General features: G+C 37.3%; 1 protein-coding gene and 1 long non-coding RNA gene across 2 annotated transcripts in view; both read left to right on the top strand.

The window, feature by feature from the left end:
* Window positions 1-8,074, top strand: part of LOC121727489 (protein timeless homolog) — a 52,420-nt gene extending 44,346 nt beyond the window's left edge. Inside the window, exons 19-23 of the mRNA XM_042115370.1 lie at window positions 287-430; window positions 3,034-3,222; window positions 4,710-4,906; window positions 5,639-6,092; window positions 7,824-8,074. Coding sequence (XP_041971304.1) covers window positions 287-430; window positions 3,034-3,222; window positions 4,710-4,906; window positions 5,639-6,092; window positions 7,824-7,900 — 1,061 coding nt within the window. The 3' untranslated portion in view covers window positions 7,901-8,074. The remainder of the gene's footprint in view (window positions 1-286; window positions 431-3,033; window positions 3,223-4,709; window positions 4,907-5,638; window positions 6,093-7,823) is intronic.
* A 4,323-nt stretch (window positions 8,075-12,397) lies between these two features.
* LOC121727519 lies at window positions 12,398-18,836 on the top strand. The gene is made up of 3 exons (XR_006035685.1): window positions 12,398-12,529; window positions 16,405-16,406; window positions 18,826-18,836. It is a non-coding gene; the product is annotated as an uncharacterized LOC121727519 (long non-coding RNA).
* Window positions 18,837-19,102: the final 266 nt, after the last annotated feature.

The following is a 19,102-nucleotide window of genomic DNA, read 5'->3' on the forward strand; positions in this document are numbered from 1 at the left end:
CACTATTGTAAAAGTTTATTTCTACGGACGGAATACGAATAGACATTATGAGAGTTGGACGTAGAACATACGCCGCCTTGTGCTAAAACTGTCCGTATTTCAATTCTATCGCATTTCTAATGTGTTCATGTCACTACAAGCCCGCTGGATACACCACTTACACCTACAATGAGTTGTCAATGCATTCGTAATATTGTCGTAAATGGCATCTAGGTACTACTTATCTACTCGGGTTAAAGTTTTTAACTTCCGATTAACATTTACACGTATATTTTTGTTCACACAGATCCAACGTCCGCCATCCTATCGGAGCTGAAGAAGCGCGGCGTTTCGCGGTCGCGGCGCAGCGTCGTGTCGCGTCTCGTGTCGCTCGGCGTGGTGGGGGACGCTCGCGAGTGCCGCAAGCCGCGCCGGCCCGATAAATCGAACCGTGAGTTTAAAAACCAGGGGCTTCCAACCTTTTATAGGCCAGGGACCACTTTTATATTTGTCTTGTTAACTTGCTACTATGAAGAGAACAAAAACTCGATATAAAATAACGACAGAAACTTTGGTAGAAATATTAATACATAAATGTGATTTCTGAGCTTGCATCTTCTTCACTAGGAAAGCCATTTAAATTAAATTAACTAATTAAAATTTGCTGACCATGTTTGGCTCCTGCGGCCCGCTGGTTGGGAACCGGTGTTCCAAGCAATTGAACTTTGCCAGACTGTATACCCCTCTCCCCCCGGGACTCGTGTCCTCACAAATGAAATGGACTTTGTGAACTCGATACTTTTGACTTAATGGTCGTGATTTAACGTACATTGAATTAAAAGTTCGCTCTGTTTGTTATAAAAGATTTTTTTCTCCTATCGATGTTTTAGTAGGTAATAAAAGAAAGTTTTGGAATAAATGTATTAAGGAAATGTGTGGCATAATATAATTTTCTTTTGCTTTACTATAAAAGATTAATATATGAAAAATAATTATCATGCTCATTTTGCGATACATGCTGCATCGCGCTACCGAAATTTCTGAGATCAAAATAAATAACGCATCGTCTGAAATGACATCGGTGGGCTTCGGCATGACCGAGCTATCTTGCTCGGTCGGAAGATCTTTCTTTGCGTCCACGCAAATTCCCACACTTACTATGAAATGTAACATTTGTTTGCCTAATTAACGTCATAAATATCTTCACATTTAGCTATAAACAATGATATACTGTGAAAAATATAACAACAGCCGCAGTAGTAAAAGGATTGTCGGCACCACACTCGTCTACAAGTACCGTACCGTGAATAGTGCGTAGCGCTACGAGCTACGCCACACGACATCAAAGGCGTAGCACTCCATGCGTAGAGGCTCTACGCCGTAGCACCGAGCTACGAATTCACTTGTTACAGTGTAAATACTTGCAGTAGAGAAACACAACTGTCATGGATATCCAATTCACTTGACACAAGATACAGAGCATAGTCATTTGTCACGGTATGAATCCGTATAATAGGGTAACTTGAAGGTATCCTTAAAGATTTAACATTCACAGCTTAGGGCGTTCGCTGCGTTAAGCGTGCGCCCGGCGCGGCCACCCGCGAGGCGTGCTTGTTTCATGTCATCCCACAGAGCAGCGCTGCGTTGAGCGGGTCAGCCGTCTCTCGATTGCTATGGCGAGCGCACGGCGCGGGCGGCCGCGACAGGCAGCCGCGGCGGGCACACGCTCAACGCAGCGAACGCTCTTAGACATCAGACAAAAAATACGCGCACGTTATGCACGCTACGTTGTTATGCTAACTCAAGTTCCTAAAACATTATAATGGGTGTTGCGTCTCATTTGGGCAGTATAACGATACCGGGCATATTCCACGACAGTTGAAATTTCCGGTATCGATAATGTTATATTATCTAATATATAAAAATCGGTACAGTATATAAAAGTCGGGTTTTCCTTCCTGGCGCTATAACTCCAGAACGCACGAACCGATTTCCACGGTTTTGCATTCGTTGGAAAGGTCTCGGGCTCCGTGAGGTCTATAGAAAAAAATATCAGAAAAAACTTCAAGAGAAAAGCAGGAAAACAGGGAAAATCATTTTATGGCAAAACAACGTTGCCGGGACAGCTAGTAATTTATAAAGATGGACTATTTCTACTAAAATGGCTCAACGACCCAATGTATGTCTTCGCCTTTGTCACGAGCTAGAGCCATTTATTTATCTTATGAAGTAGTCTACTGTATGTTATTATTATTTTTGACTAACCATTCTAGTCTATTAATAGTACAAAACATCTTTGTGCCTTTGTATTGAAAATAGTTATAAATACGTATTTGTGTACATGAAATAATTTATGATCGTTTACAATCGTAAATTATAATTATTGTGGCGAACACATTATTGTTTACTGGATAAATTCTATATTAATTATAATTTACCGGCTTTACATATTAATTTTCTCGTCTAAAACAATTCGAATTGCCGATTCGATATTTCCAATACGGAGGAGGAAAATAATTTCCTAATCGAATAATTGCGAGTTTCACGCGCCAATACACTGCGCAATATTACATTGTCAATATCATTTTAATATTAACTCGTGTAACTTTGTGAATAATTAAAAACTAGGTCGCTCGCGTCGCTTGTTTTAAAATCTCGTTGTTTGCTAAGAATGTTAAAGTTACAAAGTATGTTAATCTTAGGCACGAAGGATGTTAATTATAAATTACTGTTTCCTGCAGTAAATATTACTTTTTAATAATGTAGTATTTTTCTTATATTCGGGCAATAGAAACAAAACTATTTGTGATAGGAATATATAATAATTCGTTTCAATTTGTTTTGATCCAAACATAAATAGAACTCAATATGGGGCGTTATTTCCGCCACTCAATAAAGAATCACAATATCGCATTGATTTGGTCGAATATTTTTTGATTAAGTACATATTTTAAATAAAATGAAAGAAACTGCAAATTGTTTTGAAACCTACGCCTACTAATATATTATATTCTGTGCCTACGCCTATTTATTAATATCCTTATATTTAAACAGGTTCATCGGAATCGTCCAGTTCAGACGACGAGAGTGACAACTCCGCTAAACCCGCCAAGCCCGCTAAACCAGTTAAACAAACAAACAAACATAAGCCGACCAAACAAACTAACCGCAGGACCAAACCCAAGAAAGTAGAGTTAAGTGCGAACGAGATTGCCAAACTACTCGTGCGGGCCGTCGACGATGGTGAGTTTTTTTTTACAATTACTTCATGCGGCAAAAAAACTTGTACCCTGATTCTACTTGCAACTTGTTCCTGGTTTGATTCCGTCTGCTTTCTAGCAAACTACAATATAAAAAATAAATGCCTAGATTTTCATGAAAATACCAGTTCAATTTCAAAAATATTATTTTTACTCGATAAAGACTTTTAACATTAAGTATACGTGACTCCACCTGCACCGGTTCGGGAACTGTTCCAGCGAGAAGAACCGTCCAAAAGAAACCTGAATATTATACAGGCTTATAGGAAAAGGAATAGATCGAAAAACTAGTGAATCTGCGTAAATGATGCATAATATCGATAGTCGAACTAGGTTCTTGTTTTTTACCGCAACTCGAGATGCGGCAAAAACTTTTTTTCCAACAAGTCCACATACTGCAAGCCTTCGGTTTAGACCATGGATGTATCGTTATTTAGGATTGAGCACTCGCCGAGCGGAAAGCACCTCTTGACACTTCCAATCCCGCCCCGGTGAAAAATGGGAAAAATTCCAATTTCAAATTCGACAAATTTGTTTTAGGAATTTAGTAGACAGGCTATGGAATTTTCAAGATCCACTTCCGACGAAGCCGTTTATTTCTATGTATTGAACGTTTCGACGTTTTTCAAGATGTTTATTAATTTAGATTCTACAGAAATCCTTTAATAGTCACATCCATACAAAATAATATGTTCAATGGGAAAGTGAGTTTGGCCGTAAGCTATTAATACTTGGAACGCTGAACCTATCTTAATGTTTTGATGCTTTAGTAAAATAGTTGTTATAGCTAGACAAATTCGCAATAAACAAACTCAGTGCAACAAACAAGTTATGTACAACCAGTAGGGCATAAAAGTAACAACTTCCACTATTCTAAATAATTCCCGAACGTTCGCAACAATACGACTGATATCGATAGTTCGCATCCGCCGTTTCCAACCGACGGTAATTGTATATTGAAATTTGGAATACGAATTGAACAATCTCTCATAGTTGCACAACGCCGCCAGTATTTGAGCGAATTAACCGGATTACTGAAGGATACTTCAAATTAGTACCGCTTGTTCGAATTCGGTGAACGATTCCTTCCCAATATAACAACAATCGAATCAAAAACTTCAAACTGCTCTCCCGTGAATTTCGATTGTTTGATGGTTTGTGAATTTTATATTGTAGTAATCATACGCTTCAATTATTGCATTAATAAATCGAGTGCTTTTGTGTATTTGTAACATTAATAAAACAATAAATATGCCAACACAAGGCTATAAACACATAGCATTTTTAGCGCGCTAATGTTTTGCCGTATATTCTGAAGTTTGCGCTTGTGTTTATGACACTTTTAGACTGAATAAACGTTTGCTCTGCGCGTTTAATATACGTGTAATTAAACCTTAGATTTCACATTATCTTAAAACCCAAAAGTGACCTTAAGAACATTCCAGAAAATAACTAAACCGCTCTTTACAGGTTACACGGAAGCTCTGGAATGGTTGGCAGAGAATTTAGAAGAGGTAGCCCTAGACCAAGAGGCGGAGGGCTTCGATCCCACAGCCGACGGCACGCCCCTGGTGCCCATAGCGCGAGCCTGTGTGGAGGCCATGGACAGCAACACCCTTCAGGAAGTTTTGAGGAGTGTTGGTGTAATGCCACCATTAGATGAGCAGGTAAGAACGGTTATCTCAGCCAGTTAATTCATAATATTCCTATGCACTTACATAGTTCTAAACGCTAAAGGCATTTTAATTTACTACAAAACAAGACGATAATATGCTGAATTCAAAATACGCTTCGAAACGATTGTGTTGTCACTGATTTCATAGTGTAACGTCGCGTGATCGCGACTCTCTTCGGTGTGATCAAAACCCTTATCCACAGAACCGCCGTACTTATACATACATACGGTAGACGTAGTATAGAAACTAACCCAGACTACAATTTTAAATAATCCGTAGGCGCAAGTTGGGATATAAATTCGGAGGTAATATTTTGCGCCGCGGGTGCGGGTAGTTCGCAAAACTGCGTCCTTTACGGCGGCGCAACCGGCTATGAGTAATTTATAGCGGTCACATCCACTGAATATATCAAAGCCCGCAAAATATACGCGTATTCATACATCATAGTGATAAGTCTATACATTATTTACAATATTCTGAGAATTTTTATTAAAAGATCCTTTCAGCGGTTTAGATGTGGAAGTTACGATAAACAACCATGTTTTTGTTGTATTCATAATATTCGTATTTTGATGTTAGTGACTCGCTTGGTTACATACAATCTTTTTGATAAATCTATGAAAGCTTTGATGATTATACGCAAAAATAACGGTGAATCTTTAATGTTTTCTACAATACCACGCAAATACGTCCTTTGAACAGTTAACGTTTATTCTTTCCCAGGAAACTTACTGGAGGATTCCTGGAGATCTTCACTTCGAAACGATCAGGAAGCGACGAGAGATAATTCTCAAAGCGATTAACAAAGAGCTCATAATCGATTCCAATGAGAACGACGATCGAGTCGAAAATGGAAAGGAATCGAGTGACGACGATGATTTGTTTGACAACTTGCGTAAGATGCGGGACGCTAATATTACAGAAGCTCCTAATACTGGAGAAACTCCTAATAATTCCAATAGTAATACCGCTCCTAACACTCCTAATATTAATAGTCGCAAGCGAAGTCGCAGCGCGACCTCCGAGGACGACAACAGTCGCGACAAAATGCCCAAAATCGATGAAGTCGAGGAAAACGATGACGATGACATCCTGAGCTTCGCCAAAAAAACTCTACAGACAGAATATCTGCCCGACACTGAAGATATACTGAGCGGCCTACCTGAACATGACTCTAGTAAGTTTTATTTATCATTTATTTATTGGCTAGCATTCGCCCGCCTAAAGTTTATACAGTGTGTAACAAAAATAAGTGATAATACTTTAAAGTGTGTACGTGTTCCTTGTAGAGAGTTCACTGTGAAAGTAGAGCGCTGAAAGACGAATTTTTTTTTACTTTTGTATGGGCAAGGGCCCGAGCGTCACGAGTTTCGCCATAAAAAAGTGAAAAAAAAATTTGGTCTTTCAGCGCTGCTACTTTCACAGTGAACTCTCTACAAGGAACACGTACACACCCTAAAGTATTATTACTTATTTTGTTACAGCCTGTATAGTTCTTGCAATCTACGAGCTCGCGGTGCCCTTAGTTGTGTGAGTGACCATATACACGCGTACATGGGTCGCTCGCTACTGACTGCTCCGTCAGGTACGCACACTAACGAAAATGTATGTTTGCAATTACAACTACAAATAAAGGCCACGCGCGCTCGTAGATTGCAAGAACTAAGTAACCTTTCGTAAATGCCTATACCTCTATAATAAGGGTTGATTCAGACCGCAACGCCACGCGTAGATGCATTTCTAAATTAGTATGGATTTGACAGATTCGCAAGACGTCTGACGCAATTGAAATCTGTTAAATCCATATAAATTTAGAAATGCATCTACGCGTCGCGTTGCGGTCTGAATCAACCCTTAGAGGAACACTTTACGAAAATTTAAGTTTCTAGCCTTAGGGTCTGTTTTGTGCATTAATCAATCAGTTAATATTTTTATAATATTGATTTACATGAATATTATTTTACTACAATTATATGAACGCTACATAGTTAACGTATAGAAACAACAATTTCCCGCTTTGCTAGATTTAAAGCACAAATATTATACTTTATATTGACTTTTGCGACAAACACTCCCAAAAATTTGATAATGTTGTACTTTTATACATTCGTCGCGGAATGAGCGCGACGCGATGCGTAAAACGTATTTAAAAGAGTCATTTGAATAGATTTTTTGGGGAGCGAGTGAAAGGCTGTCTATTTCGGGAGTTATTAATTTGGAATTAATTTGGCGTGAACCGGCGCTCGCCGGCCGCCGCCGTCCACCTGAGCGCAGATTACCGACTGACGGGACCAGATTTCCAAACGTACCCTACCTATCTCGGTAACGTCAAAAGAACTTTCCGAAAATATCCATTACATTATCTAAAAGAGTTTGTAAATTTAATTATCTGCTGATGAATTTTTGAAATTGTACATGACCTTGTATAAAAATTATAATTTTGGAGTGTAACAGTCTAAAAGAGTTTGAAATTTAATTATTTGTTAATGGACATTGCACCTTTACGCCACTGTGTCCAATAAAATAATATTTTAGTAAAAAAGAGAGAATTTTATTATTTGTTGATGGATATTAATTTTGATATTGCGTCTACACGCCCCTGTAATAAAATAATATGGTAGTGACAGGCTAAAAAAGTTTCAAATTTAATATTTTGTTGATGGATACATATTTAATAATGTTACCCGTCCATGTATGCAATAAAATAATGTTATAAAACATTTTTGTCGCCAAAAACTCATTTTTTGATTTCGCGCCGACAAAAATCGGTCACCTATTGTTCGGATGTGGGATGGCGTTAGGATTTTATTGACAGTAAAATACTCACTATTCAGCATTTAGTAGCCGGCGTAATGGACTACACAGTCAACAATAGTTGCTTTAAAGTGCATATTTTTTTTGTTTTTAGATGACAGTGACGCAGAGGACGTAGTTTTGCCGGCAAAACGTAAAAAGATGCGACTGATCAGCGAGGACTCTGACTAAAACGGTAAGTTTACTGTTTCGATTCATTTTGATCGTAATGTAAAAAAAATGTAATTCGACTAAATATTGTGCTCCTGTTAATTCGTTCTTACGAGGTGAATAAGTGTCATTTAAATTGGTCGCATAATAGGCTGAGCGCTGTTTACATTTCGGTCAAAATGCAATGAAACAAGGAATACATTGTAAATTGTAATTTATAAGCAATAAATCCTCAAAGTAGTGCAATTGAATTTTATTAAAATATCCTGAATTTGTTGGAGACGTCAGCGCAGAACAATTTATGAACTCGGTGTAATTTCAACGGATATTTTAAGTTTTATTTTCCGAATTCGCGATCATTATTTACGACTTTTCAATTTCGACTTTTCGCCGTGCGGATTGATTTATTTCGATAATATTATTTGGGTCATCATAATTTGCGATGCGACAAAGCTACAGAAATGAACTATATTTTTCAACAAATACTTGTTTTAATGAGCAACAAAATACTTATTTTTATTCTCGGATTCATAGAGTATCGTACTTTCATTTTATTATATTTTCATTTCGAATTAAAAATAACGTATTTGCAAAAATATGATAGATGCAATAAAATGGTACAAAGCACCACTTCCTGATAAAGTGCCGAATAGGCTATTCATAACTTTTAAACAGATTCTCTATACTTCATCTGTCAAGTTAAGTGGTGGATAGCCTATTCAGCACTTATCAGGAAGTGATGAAACAGGCCCTTAGTCGGATGTAATATCTGGAAAATTGTTTTTAATTTTGATTTAGCAAAGATCTCGAATGACATAATACTAACAACTATACTCCATTCGGGCTAACTTGTCGCTAGCGGTCGTTGACTCCCTGTCAAAAACTCGTCATTTTCCATATAAAACCACGATAAACAATATCTGACACTTAATTGTCAATCGCGGTATATATGGAAAATGACAAGTTTTTGCAAGCGAGTCAATGACCGCTAGCGACAAGTTAGCCCGAGTGGAGTATAGATATACCTAGCATTTCAAAGTGCAGTCAAAACGTGATTCTGAAAATTAAAAAAAAAACTATCTTCATCAGTTTTTTTATAATATAACTCGACCAAATATAAAAATGAGTCCAATGATGAATATTATCGATATAGAGACAAACAAGTCGGTGTGCGTCGTTGCAGGAATTTCAATATTCGAGCGGCCAATAGCAATACTCTCTTATGGTGCACTTGTCGGTATTTTCTTTCTCGCCGACTTCGTATCGCAGTACCATGCATTCAATATCGTAAATATTGTGTATTATTACTAAACGAGAACTGAATACATATTTACTACCAACTGCTCTCGATTCAAATATAACTTTCAAAGATTTTCATTTGCTTCGCTGTGTTGTGGAATGTTTCTATATAATATGTAAATATTATTTATTTTATTTATTTATATCAGGCTACATAGGCCCATACAATATATACCTTAATGACTAACATACATATAAATTATATACACTTAATTAAATAAAAATTGCGGAGTCTCCCCCGGAACCTTATTATTATGCATGTTCTGATATGGTACTGTGGCAGTACCCACAATTCGCCTAACATTCCTGCATCGCGCTATCGAAGTTTTCTGAGCGCGTCGGTATATATGTCGCAGTCGACTGGTTGAAAAAGCCATTCAATCAAACAACCAGCCCTTTGACTGAACAACGCCATTTAATCACACGGCTATACGTCGTTTAGCCGACTTGTTGACTGTAACGTTCAATACTACAGCTATATGACGCTTAGCCAACTGGTTAAATGGTAAATTAACTAAGGTGACCATTAGTTTAGTGCTATTATTACACAAGCGTAATGATAACAAGCAGATTAAATTGTATTCTAACTCATTTTGAACACAATTGCAATAAATACCTTGGTGATGCATTTCATTACCCGTAATTTCTCCTCGAATATTAGTTTAAATTTTGATTCACTCGTATGTGCCCCCATATTTTCTGTCTCTTTAATAATACTTGTAACGTATATTATGTACAAAAAATATCTTAAACAACCACAAAACACCGGCTAGTTGACGCCATATTGTAAACAAAACGCGCCTAACGCCGCGGTGGTGAGCGCTGAACTAATTCAATCACACGGCGGCTTTTGAATCAGCTGTAGTGTTGAATATTTTGAGCGACTTAAATATTCAAATAAAAAGCTAGATGTTTGATTGAATGGCGTTGTTCAGTCAAAGGGCTAGTTGTTTGATTGAACGGCTATTTAAACCAGTTGGCTGCGACATATACGACAGCTGAAATGTATCACGTGGGCTTCGGCGTGACCGGGCATAACACCTCGCTCGGTCGGAAGATCTTCCTTTGTGGCGGCCAGCCGGCCACGTATGTATACTCCCACAGTACTATAATCAATAGTCATCACTCATCACTAAATTAACTAGCATATCACTAATTTGACTACGGTAGTACTTAGTACAAATTTATTTAAAGGCATATTTACCATTAATTTCAATAATGTGTTTTTCATATTGGTATTTTAGTTTTCTCTCGAGCCTATATTCACCTCTGGATTTTTGTATAGGCCATGGCCTATGGGCGGCAACGTCCTATGCCGTCCTAGGGGGGCCAAACATCTATATATTCTCTAAGAATTTTACTCGCATCTGAAGAAACATAAACGATAATATTTAAGTAACACAAATGCGGTGACGAAACTATTTTCGTCACTCGAGAGCGTTTTTGTTTATTACATCCGTCGTGTCAATACGTCTCGAGGACACAAAGAGATCTGTTGTTGCAGCGCGAATCAAAGGCACATTTGCCACCCCGCCTCCCCAATCACATTTACTTTCAAATCCGAAAGTAATATAACAAGTGCTTCAAACTCGATGCCCCGACAAAGACGTAATGTGAAACAGCAGAAACATCGCGAGATTAATTCCGAGGGGCGAATATTAAATCTTTTCACTCCGCATCAGATTACTGCGGGCCTGTTTTTCTTACATTATAATATGCAACATTGGAGGCCGCAACGGACCGCCGAACCCGAAATATCATCTCCTCGTTTGTGTTCCAATTTACATATTTTCTCGCACACTTAACCGTTTAATTTAGTGCCCCGGACTACCTCCGTTGTTTAATACCTTCGCCCGCTGAGTAGCTATGTATAATTCCGTCTTTAATTTTATAGTTAGGGAGGCGAGGTAGCTACCTAAATGGCGTAATTCAACGGCGCAGTCGAGACCTATCAAAATCGAAAAATAAAATAATTTCGAAAAGAAAAGCTCGTATGGTAAAAACCATTTTAGCGGTGGGTTTGGCGTGTACGGTTTTTCAAAAATGTTTAAAAAAACAGTTACTTGGGCATTCTCGAGCGCGTCAGATATTCATACTACGTATGCCCCAAGTGCCTCTGATAACATCGGTATACTAATCTGCCGGTTTGCGTGGTGGGGGTAGGCATATAAAGTAGTCAAAAATGCAAAAAAAAAAATTTACTCGAGCGCGTCAGATTTTCGGAAGGGGTGTTAAGTAGGCCCTTTAAAAAAACTGACGATTTCGGCGTGACGATAAGTTACGATGAATTTTTGAAAATGTAAAAAAAAAGTTTTTTTGAAATACTCGAGCGCGTCAGATTTTCATAGGGGAGGTTTATCTCGGTATCCTGAAAGCATATTTTCTTAATCTGACAAAAATGTTGGTGGGTTCTCTTAATCTGACCGGAAAGGTTTTTTGGTTTCTGTTTCTCCTTTCTTTCTCCTTGATAAAACGGGGAATTTAAGAATGACAATAAAGCGATAGATATCTACAACCAACGTTGTATCTATCGCTTAGATTATAAGCGATAGATCAACAGGCTATTGAATAATATACATACATGAAACTGTACATGTTAATAATACTTTTGTATACAGATACGAGTTACTCTTTCCGAGTCCACGAAAATTGTCGAGAAGATTTAGAAAAAAAATTTTTTGAGATATAACAAAAGTCACATAATTTCTTCTTCTTCTTCTTATTTAAAAATGGCCCCGTAGTGAGTTGCTAATGTCAAAGTGGTTGATGTGACTCTGCTCTAGGATGGGTTGGCTTTATGAACAAACAAGGTATGATTTGAGACGCGTACGGATGTTGAAAAATCTAAAACAAGCACAAACATTTAGGGTTAGTACTATACACCTCACACTTTTATTTTGTTAGTATGAATATATGAACATAAATAATAATCCTTTCAACAAATGGAGTATTTACAAAGGACAAAACAGATTTTAGATTGATAGGACGAGGAATGGTAGGGGGGAGGATATCATACAGGGAAGGTTGGTTCCTTGGACATGAGTCACATAATTTAATCATCGTTATTTCATATCAAATTTTTTAACACCCTCAGTTTTCGAGATATATATACTCAAAAAACCGGGAGTTTGAGTTTTTATGATGCTTCAAGTCAAATAGTTTTAACTTTGGACAAAAATGTAAAGAGACCTTTTTTGTGTAAAATAAAATTACCTTTTTTTTTTATTTAAACTTTTTTTTTTTTGTAAAATGTATCGTTCGCGACTTATATGCCGCAACGCGTTTTTCGGAAGACGAAATGGCTCCGCCACACTTCCGGTCATGAGGAAACCGGCAGATTTTGTATTTTTAGTAAGTTTTAGATTATATTCTTCAAAATCAAAAATAAAAAAATCGCGCTCGAGAATGCTGGATTAACGTTTTTTTTACAAGTTTGCGACCCTATAACTCGGCGGCGTCAAGGACTTATCGTCAGATTAGTTAAATTTAGTCTTAAAACACTAAAATCAACCCCCAATATCTTAATCTGACGCGCTCGAGTATTTCAGACTATCGATTTTTTTTTTACCAATCTGATCGTATATCCTAGGCGCGCGTCACTACATATAGAGCTAAATACTTTACAAGGTTGTTCTATTAGGTCCAAGGTATCTCTCATATCTTAAACTGCCACGCTCGAGTATTACCGAAAATTCCCCTATTCGCCTCCCTAAAACTATTAGACAAGGGGCTAGTATCAAAATATTTGCGATCCTGGCGGATATCAAATATTCTGGTACTATATGTGACTTTATCGATTTTCCGTTTGTAAACAGAAAATCTATAAAGTCAGAGCCGAAATAGGTCATCAGAAAAAGGGCGCATAACGGCATAATGGGACTTAATACCGCGTAATCGGGATAACAACGCCCCGACCCAATCATTAAAGCGTTTCACAAAAAACAAGCGATTATAGTCCCGCGCCGGTAACGCCGCGGATTCACTTTTTCTTATTCAAATATTCGGCGAGCTCGTGTGCGGCACGTCATCAATCTTGGCGGGCTGAACGTGCGGCATTACGCCCTCGCGCAATTATCCACTCGAATAAAAACGTTTTAAGTGTTAAATTAACGATAACTCAGCGGGACTTAGCTCAGTAAGTGATTACCTCACTAATGACGCCGTTATAAAGCAAGTTTATTTGTAAACAAAAATATAACGCATTAGCGCCAGGGCTCGGAAACCTGGTTAATGTTCGCGATCCTGTTCGTTAGAAACGCCATACATTTCCAAAACAGCGTTTTCATTTCGATTCCGCTCTGAACGGACCGAAATTATTTCTGGTTTTGTTCTAAGAGCAAAATGAAATTGCTCACTGCTCAAAATACCGGTTATAACCGTTCGCGGTTATGTTCGCCCCGCCCACTCACACACACCACGACCATCACCCATTGTCCACACATAAACAAGTTATGCTCTATTGGCTATTAGATAGTGCACTAGAAAGGGATAGAAGATATCACTTATCCAAAAACCTGGTTAAAGAGCATTTTAACCTGGTTAAAAAATACCGGTTCCGACCCCTGATTAGCGCTTCCCCACCGTATAATTAACAAAGGAAGTCCCCGATTCGAACGAAATCTCTGATTTCGGTGTGTTCACAAAGGACTCGGAGCGCCGTGTAACAAAGAGGTGAATATAAATCAATACGATGTCGCCATTTCAATAAACACCCAAAATAAATGTTTACAATTAGGTCAGAGTGTATTTTGATTTTAATCCATACTATCCATACTAATATTATAAATGCGAAAGTGTGTCTGTCTGTCTGTTTCCTCTTCACGCCCAAATCGCTGAACCGATTTTGCTGAAATTTGGTATGGAGATACTTGGAGTCCCGGGAAAGGACATAGGATACCTTTCATCCCGGAAAAATGTACGTCCCGCGCGAATACTACACTATATAAACTAGTTTTTTTTAATATTCTTCACTTAGAATATAGACAAGAACCACATGAAGTAGATATACTCATTACTCACTACTCAAGTAATTATTACAGGCAACATCTATAACATAGTGTTTCATTAAGTAGTAATAGTCCATCTGACTATTAAAACAAAATCCTTAGTTAATATTCGGCCATTATTCCCGTGAACTGAATCCGTAGAATGGCCGTCGTATTTCGCCGCATAAGCTACGAGCTACGAGTATGACGCTTTAATCACACAGTTTTCGACTTAATTATACATTAATAAATAATGACTCTCGAAACTGCGTTTAAATGTATTTTACTAAGGGCCTGTTTCACCACTTTCTGATAAAGTGACCAATAGGCTATACACAACTTTTTTGACAGATTCTCCATACTTGATCTGTCAAGTTAATTGGTGGATAGCCTTATCAGGAAGTGGTGAAACAGGCCCTTAAGCATTTATAATATTAAAAGTCGCTGATAAATATTATGAAAATAATATAGACATTAAGGGCCTATTTCGCCACTTCCTGATAAGTGCCGAATAGGCTATCCACCACTTAACTCGACAGATGAATAGCCTAATATAGCCTAATGTTGTGAATAGCCTATTCGGCACTTTATCAGAAAGTGGTGAAACAGGCCCTCAGTTTACTATAATATTTTGTAACAGGTACAGACTACAATATCACTATCACTACATATTATAAAACAAAGTCGCTATTTTTTCCCTCATGTCCCTTTGTTCCCTTCGATCTTTAAAACTACCTACGCAACGGATTTTGATGTGGTTTTCTTTAATAGATAGAGTGATTAAAGAGGAAGGTTTATAACTATAAGTATAATAACATTCATAGTGGAGAAATACTGTTATTGTAGGGGTTTCTAATGTGATGTCGTAAATAATTACATTTTTTTCCGCTTACATTGCAAACGCAGGCTGAACCCTACGAGATTTATCAAAATAATGTTCCCAGTATTGTACACAATGAAAAGGTCTACAGAAAACTCCGCGATGGTATGTCTATACTCTATCTCTTATGGATATCCGACAATAACATTTTTTGTTATTTACTTTTTACGACAAATAATGCCTAATTTTCGAAGCAATTTTAAAAAATACAGCATTAATCCTTATCCAATTAAATACCATTAATACATTGTTGATTTAAAATAGATGACCCTTTACAGCATATGATTTAAATGAATATTTTCGAAGATATTACAGATTTAAAAATTGCGGGAAGTAGCTTTTGCGGCGGTACCGATCAATGCGGGCCATGGGTAGTAATAATGAATATAAATCAAATCTGCTGAATCGATTTTAATAATTTTTTCAGTGGATATATATTTTATACCCGTGCGAAGCCGGGGCGGGTCCCTAGTAATATTATGTTTTAGACTATCATTAGGTACAAGAAAGGTTTCATGCTCATTTATTATAATAATAATATATATTACACCACGTCAGTCTGGCCCCGTGCTAATTAGTACCTGAAGGACTTGTGTTACGGGTACCAGACAACGGAAATATATTTAATACGTTTATTCTATACATATATTTAAGATTTTTATTATATCATACACATATTTAATACACATCCAGACCCGGGAACAATGAAAACTTTTTGTTCCGTCGGCGGGATTCGAACCCGCGACCCCCGGCTTGAGCTGCCACACACTCAACCAATTGAGCCACAGAGGTCGTCATTATTGTAGCAGACTTATTCCACCATATTCCGTATTATTGAAACACACTCGTCACTGAAGACTGTGATGTGTGCGGGAAACGATTTGGAAGAATCTCTGCTATCACTTTATTTTTGTTTCAGTCACTTAACTACGTAAATACAAACAGTCATTCTTCTTCTTTACACTCGTCAAGCTGAGAAAAGAATGACAAACGAGTCGGAAGAATAATGGAAAGTAAATGAAAACAGAAAAATCCCTTTTTTGTTAACAGTTCTCCTCTTTTAATATCACCATTCCAAAAGTACGTAAGTAACTTTGATACATCAACCGATTTATAATATAGAAGAAAAACATTAAAGCATTTTTTTTTTTTGGCTTGATAAATGTAAGTTAAGCGAATATCGAAGCGAACATACGTATAGAGCAAAGTTACGCACGTAAGTTCTTATAAAACAAAAAGATACTCAGCATTTTCTTTCGGAAAGGTCTGGAACCATTACGGCCTAGATATGTTAGTCGAATGCGGCCTAATGCCTTCGGGCAATTCAGGTAAAAACCAAATTGAATTCCGCCTCGATAGAGCGGTATTGCAAAGATAAATCTCGAATCTCGTCCTATATCTACAGATGGCAAACAAAGTTTAATAGGAAAGTAAATAGAGGGAAAACACTCGATGTTAAACTTTCGACATTTTACTTGCAAAATATCTCGCCTTTACATTTGCTACCTCTCGACTCCCGTACAATAAACTTTATGGAGCATAACTCTAGCGAGCCGTAATTAATTAAATAATTAAAACAAGTTTGTAATAATGTACGCGAATCATCAAATTTTATTTGTATTCTGTTCTGAACGACTTTGATTAACAGGTATTAAATTACTTGGTTCGAAATATACGTGTTATTCAAAAGATTTCTCGTTTTTCACACAAATACTGCTAGTAAGCTCGGGATTACCCCGAAACCATTAGTAAAACCGCGAAAACCATTGCGGTCATATTATGGACGTTGGGAACGATTTCATGCATTCAATGCATTATTGCATGACTATTGACTAAATGTATTTTTACTATCTAAGTTTTTATTACAAATAGACCTTACAACAAAATATAGAAATTTGAGAGAGTCAATGATCAGTTAGCCAATATCAGACTACGAATTTTATGATTTCATATCTACAGATATGCAATTCAATCATAAAATTCGCTTTTCTTCAAGCCAGACCAAAGCTTCCTTTACACGTATCATTGGAACACAGTGACATACGACGTGTACGGTGTACTTAACATAATTTATGCTCAACATCAACAGAAACGATTCTCTTAACCCTCATTAAAGCAATTTATTAAAGTAGCGCTTGCGAAAGACATCAACCGATGTTCCCCTCTGAGGTTACCGTAAACCCATTATATACCGACGAGTAATTATCTCCGTATGGGCCTTAATGTTTGTTACTAACCACGACCCGGGTTTTATGTAAGTATAAGATAAAATTAGGTTTCATTTAAATAATTCGGAGCTCTCGCTTCGTAAGTGAAACGTATTAACTCCTTAGAGTTGCCTTACATAATGTTACCTTTGGACACTTTACTCTTTTTTAATTAATTTTAAATTAATCCAAAATAAAGCTCAGTGTAGGTACGTGAGCTTTATGCAAATTATTTAAATGTCATGTATTAAACGTTATTAATTTGATGGAATTACTATTTTTGCTTCCGTTTAGGTATTTTATATAATATCTGGTTGACACGTGCGGCGTGTTAATTTCGGTTCACATGAAACAAAATTATAATAATAATTAATCATCCGTCATTGACAAAAAGAATATGTTGCAAAAATTGATAAAATAAGGACGCCAAATAGAGACAATATGAATCAATTGGATATAATACCAAAATACGTAAAAGGTTTTAGAAAGGTTTTCAGCTCACATAATAGAAGAGTGACGTATTTTATTGAGATTGATGTATCTAGTGGCTGCGACCTACCCGGCTACCCCCGTGCCACGCCTGCGAGCGTCATCTCTACGTTGCCTTCCAGATGTGTTGTGTACCGTGCCATATGAAATATATTGTTGAATCTTTCCGGTCTATTACGTTAATGATCGTTATAGTACTCACTTGTCAGTCGCCTGTAAGTAGCATAGATAGATCTAATAATAATAATTTGATGTATTCAAGGAAACTAAAGGGTTCGTAAGGTTTTTAATGACCATTTTCCTGTAAGTTAGTGACATAGTAATAAAACATACTTATCAAAAAGCGTACGCGCTATTAAAACTTAGGAGTATTATAATTGTGTATCACGTTTAACTTACACTGCTAGGAAATAAAAACTATTAATAAAAACTTATTTTCTTTTCCGAAGCGCAAGGCAAAGTTTTAACGACTACGACAGAACTCATTCGCAAACATAAATTTTACCGACACGTATTTCTGACAGTCGCGCAAGAATAGCTCGAAATGAGATCTAAACTTTTAACTTTTATTAACTTTTAACAAAAAATTACTTCCCTTTATACTCGGGACCGTCTGCAGACAAAATTCGAATACACGACGTATCCGAAACACATCGGAAGTTGGAGTTTTTCAGCGGTTCGATCGCGACCACATCTGCTCTAAAAACGCTTTCGAGTTAACTTTTCATTTACAAGTTTAAGATGTGGCTCCGGCGCGCTTTCTTGAAATTTCTAGCTCCATAAAGTTGCGATGTGGAGTATTCGACGCCGTCGCCAACGGATTAATTTACATGCACGATATTCCGATGGCTTCTACTTTATTACAACCTTACGAAGGTTTTTCCGAACCCACTTTACATATTGGATGTTTAATAATCTACGACAAAATGTAGTATCGCCTTTTACCTAACTGGTGTTTAATTTCAATTAACGTTGCATAAGTGGTACCTGGCGAGGTGCCAGCGCCTCCGGGCACGTGGCCACGCGGCGATTACACGAGAAATATTGTCTAATAACTGCCACGCCATCGCCCTTATCCGGCGAAAGTGCTAACGTCTACTTCAGCTGAAAACTCGCTCGACATAGCGCACTGTTACGTCATCACGACAATGATTGCGTCCTGGGGTATTATTCTCACGAATCGAAAGACGCTTCGATCGTAGGGTACCTATACATTCGTGCATATACGAGTACATGTACACGCGCGAGGAAGACATTCTGTTTTGAAGCGAAATTAGAGTTATGAAACTGAATTCGGCTTAATATGACAATTATATCAAGGTGCTTAAAATCAAAAAACATGTATTGGATATAGGTTTGGTAT

The sequence above is a fragment of the Aricia agestis genome, chromosome 5 (assembly GCF_905147365.1).
Source record: "Aricia agestis chromosome 5, ilAriAges1.1, whole genome shotgun sequence".
Classification (NCBI taxonomy): domain Eukaryota; kingdom Metazoa; phylum Arthropoda; class Insecta; order Lepidoptera; family Lycaenidae; genus Aricia; species Aricia agestis.